Raw genomic sequence first — 3,453 nt, forward strand, 5'->3', positions numbered from 1 at the left:
ATTACAAGGGTCACGAGTATACTCGAAGATAGACCTCCAGTCTGGCTACCATCAGCTGAAGATAGAGCCGGAGGATGTGCAAAAGACCACATTTCGCACGCGGTATGGACACTACGAGTTCATGGTTATGTCGTTTGGGCTCACAAATGCCCCGGCAGTATTCATGGATTTGGTGAACCGTGTCTTCAGAGCTTATTTGGACCAATTTGTCGTAGTCTTTATAGACGACATCTTGGTCTACTCTCGTAGCGACGAGGAGCATGCGGAGCATTTAAGGATAGTGCTTCAAGTCCTTCGGGAGGAAAAGCCATACACGAGGTTGAAGAAATGTGACTTTTGGCTCCGAGAAGTTGCATTTCTGGGACATGTCATTTTCGAGGGTGGAGTTTCTGTTGACCTGAGGAAAGTTGAGGCAATTAAGGATTGGCCTCGCCCGATGAATGTAACGGAGGTCCGAAGCTTTGTGGTCTTAGCGGGCTACTATAGACGGTTTGTGGAGGGGTTCTCGAAGATAGTTATTCCACTTACCCGTCTGACACAAAAGGGCACCAAGTTTATTTGGAGTGACGAGTGTGACCAGAGTTTCAAGGAGTTGAAGGAGAGGTTGACTTCGACTCCGGTGCTCGCCCTACCGGTGCAAGGTGAGGACTTTGTGGTGTATAGCGATGCATCTTATCTAGGTTTGGGGTGTGTTCTGATGCAGAACGGGAAGGTGATCGCATAATCATCCCGTCAATTGAAAAGCTACGAGAAGAACTACCCTATCCACGATTTGGAATTGGCCGCAATGATCTTCGCTTTGAAGCTGTGGAGACACTACTTGTACGGTGCGCATTGCGAGATATATATGGACCACAAAAGTCTGAAATACCTGTTTACACAGAAAGAGCTCAACATGAGGCAACGTCGGTGGCTAGAGTTGTTGAAGGACTATGATATTACTATACTCTACCATCCTGGAAAGGCTAATGTGGTAGCGAATACACTTAGCAGAAAGTCAACGGAGAACCTCACGTTGTTGATCACGAATCAGGTGCCCCTGTGGAAGGAAATGGGGCGAATGGATCTCGAGGTTGTAGCTTCGGAGGTTCCGTCTATGCTCACGGCTCTCGTTGTCCAACCGACCTTGTTGGAGAAGATTAAGAGTTTACAATCCGCAGACTCGAATCTCCAAAAGGTGCGGCGCGACATCGAGGGTGGGCGTAGTGGCGATTTCAGTATACATGCCGATGGTGCTCTTCGATACCGGAACCGGTGGTGTGTACCGGAAAAAGAAGAGGTCCGGAAGTTAGTTTTGCGGGAAGCGCATCAGTCTCGCTATAGTGTTCACCCGGGCGGCACCAAGATGTACGAAGACTTGAGAGTGCTCTATTGGTGGCCGGGAATGAAAGCTGACATTGGATGCTATGTGGCGCAATATCTTGTTTGCCAACAAGTCAAGGCGGAGCGCCGATTTCCAGCGGGAAAGCTTCAGAGCCTACCTATCCCCGTTTGGAAATGGGAGGATATTTGTCACGCCCTGAATTTTAGCGAAAGCTCACCAATCACGTGCACAGACCCGCCGTGTACATTCCTACCTCAAGTGTACACCAGGCGTCTACAAACAATATAGCAAAAAGATAATATCTTAACTAAGTAATCGGAGCACAACTACAAGTTTAAACTTATAAAACCCAAACCTTATTACAATGTAAAAGCAAAGTACATTCTACATAAGTCCAAGATACAATACTGAACTAAATCAAAATAAACTGGTAGAGGTTCATCTATTCAACATCGAGAAGGCTCTGGCTAGCCGCTGAACCCTCGCCAGGAACCCTAGCCTTTCCAGCTGTGGAAGGCTCTGCGTAAAACAACCAACAAAAGGGTGTAAGAACTATTAAATAATAGTTCCCAGTGGGTAAGCCGCCGAGAGTGGCGAAGTACACCACTAGGCCAACTGTGGTATGAGTAAACAATAATAGATAAGCAAGTAAATGCAATAGGTACTGAAGTAAATCAGTCATGATATTCTTCTCTAGATATGTTTATTAACATGTTTTATGTACTAGTTCATCATGACAAGTTTTACAAATTAGGCCAATTGACAGTTTAACTAGCTATATATCAGACCGTATGCAAAATATCCTTATTATCAATGAGCTATCTGGTAACATCATGTAGTTAATTTCCTACAGTAGCAAGAGTGTAAACATACTGTCACTATGGTACTAACTAATCAGGATGTCAACCTTCTAGTATGTTCATCACTAAGTTTACTCGACCAATGACATAAAGTATCCTTACTACTATGTCTGTCTAAGGTTAAAGTAACTCATAATAACCCAATTCACAAGAGACTTACACAAGGTAAAATCCCAGCCGCGCCGTGCCTAATGGCCCCGTGGAAGTCAACATCACCCACAGCAATCCACTTCAGCGCTCAAATTGTACATAAGCGAGCAATCTGTCGCTAGGCTAACTCCGAAGTGCCGGCTTGGAGGGCGCGACCCCCACAAGCGTGTGCGAATGAACACAATGGCATGCAAGCATAATCCATAGCATAGATATCACAATTTCATCATGTCTCTGTCATGGAATCTCAACTCGATACAAGGTCGACACTGTAGTACAAAATCGTAAGCCACTATCAACTACTTGTTGACATAATTCTACCATTAGCTAGTATAACTTAAACAAGCATATTCTTTACATCATAATGGGCTATACCCATATATACTCACATGGAGTCCTCTCACTACTCCCTATACATAAGGAAAATGGTTTACTAAAGTCATACTCATGACTCATTCTAAGTTCATACAACTCATGGCACATATTCTAAAGTTTCACATAAGCCTCCACTACTTAGAGTAAATAAGTCACATGCAGGTACTTTTGCTTGACTATACATGTCACGCCCCGCCCCGAAACCCCTACCAATTTGGCGCGGTTCGGGCGCGGCAAGCGTACGCCGAACGGACAGCACCTCCCCTGTCCGCCCAAGGCTCAACAACAGGAATGTGTACAAGAATTTACCCAAAAATTTAAATTCTAAACATACACATTCAACGGGGCACAAACAGTGCCAACAACTAAGAGCAAGTAATCCACAAGATATGCAAGTGAAATAAAGAGAGTACTTTACTAACTATTACAATAGTTTGCATTCTTTTATATTTACATCTTTTCTCAAAATGAATACATTTAATCATCCAAAATACATAGCTCTCCAACCTGACCTATATGGAACTCTCAGATACATAGGTTTGCGAATGCAAAAAGGAAAGCTACTATACTATCACGGTCTCACTGCCGGGCGTGATGCCCTTGCCGCAGTCCTCTCTCGGCAACCCTGTACCTACCACTGGAAATAAAGTGGGGTGAGAACTATCTTCCATAGTTCCCAGTGGGCTCGGCCGTCGACTCCGCCGGTATCCCCACTAGGTCCAAGTGGGCACAAGTAACAACAAG

The 3,453-nt window shown here is 44.7% G+C and overlaps 1 protein-coding gene across 1 annotated transcript; it reads left to right on the top strand.

Annotated features, from left to right (window-relative positions):
• Positions 1-787: 787 nt before the first annotated feature.
• LOC109704893 lies at positions 788-1,423 on the top strand (the record flags this gene model as incomplete). The annotated part of the gene is made up of 1 exon (XM_020225677.1): positions 788-1,423. A coding segment is annotated over exon 1 (636 nt), but the record flags the coding sequence as incomplete, so codon positions are not given.
• Between the last annotated feature and the right edge of the window lie 2,030 nt (positions 1,424-3,453).

The sequence above is a fragment of the Ananas comosus genome, unplaced genomic scaffold, assembly GCF_001540865.1.
Source record: "Ananas comosus cultivar F153 unplaced genomic scaffold, ASM154086v1, whole genome shotgun sequence".
Classification (NCBI taxonomy): domain Eukaryota; kingdom Viridiplantae; phylum Streptophyta; class Magnoliopsida; order Poales; family Bromeliaceae; genus Ananas; species Ananas comosus.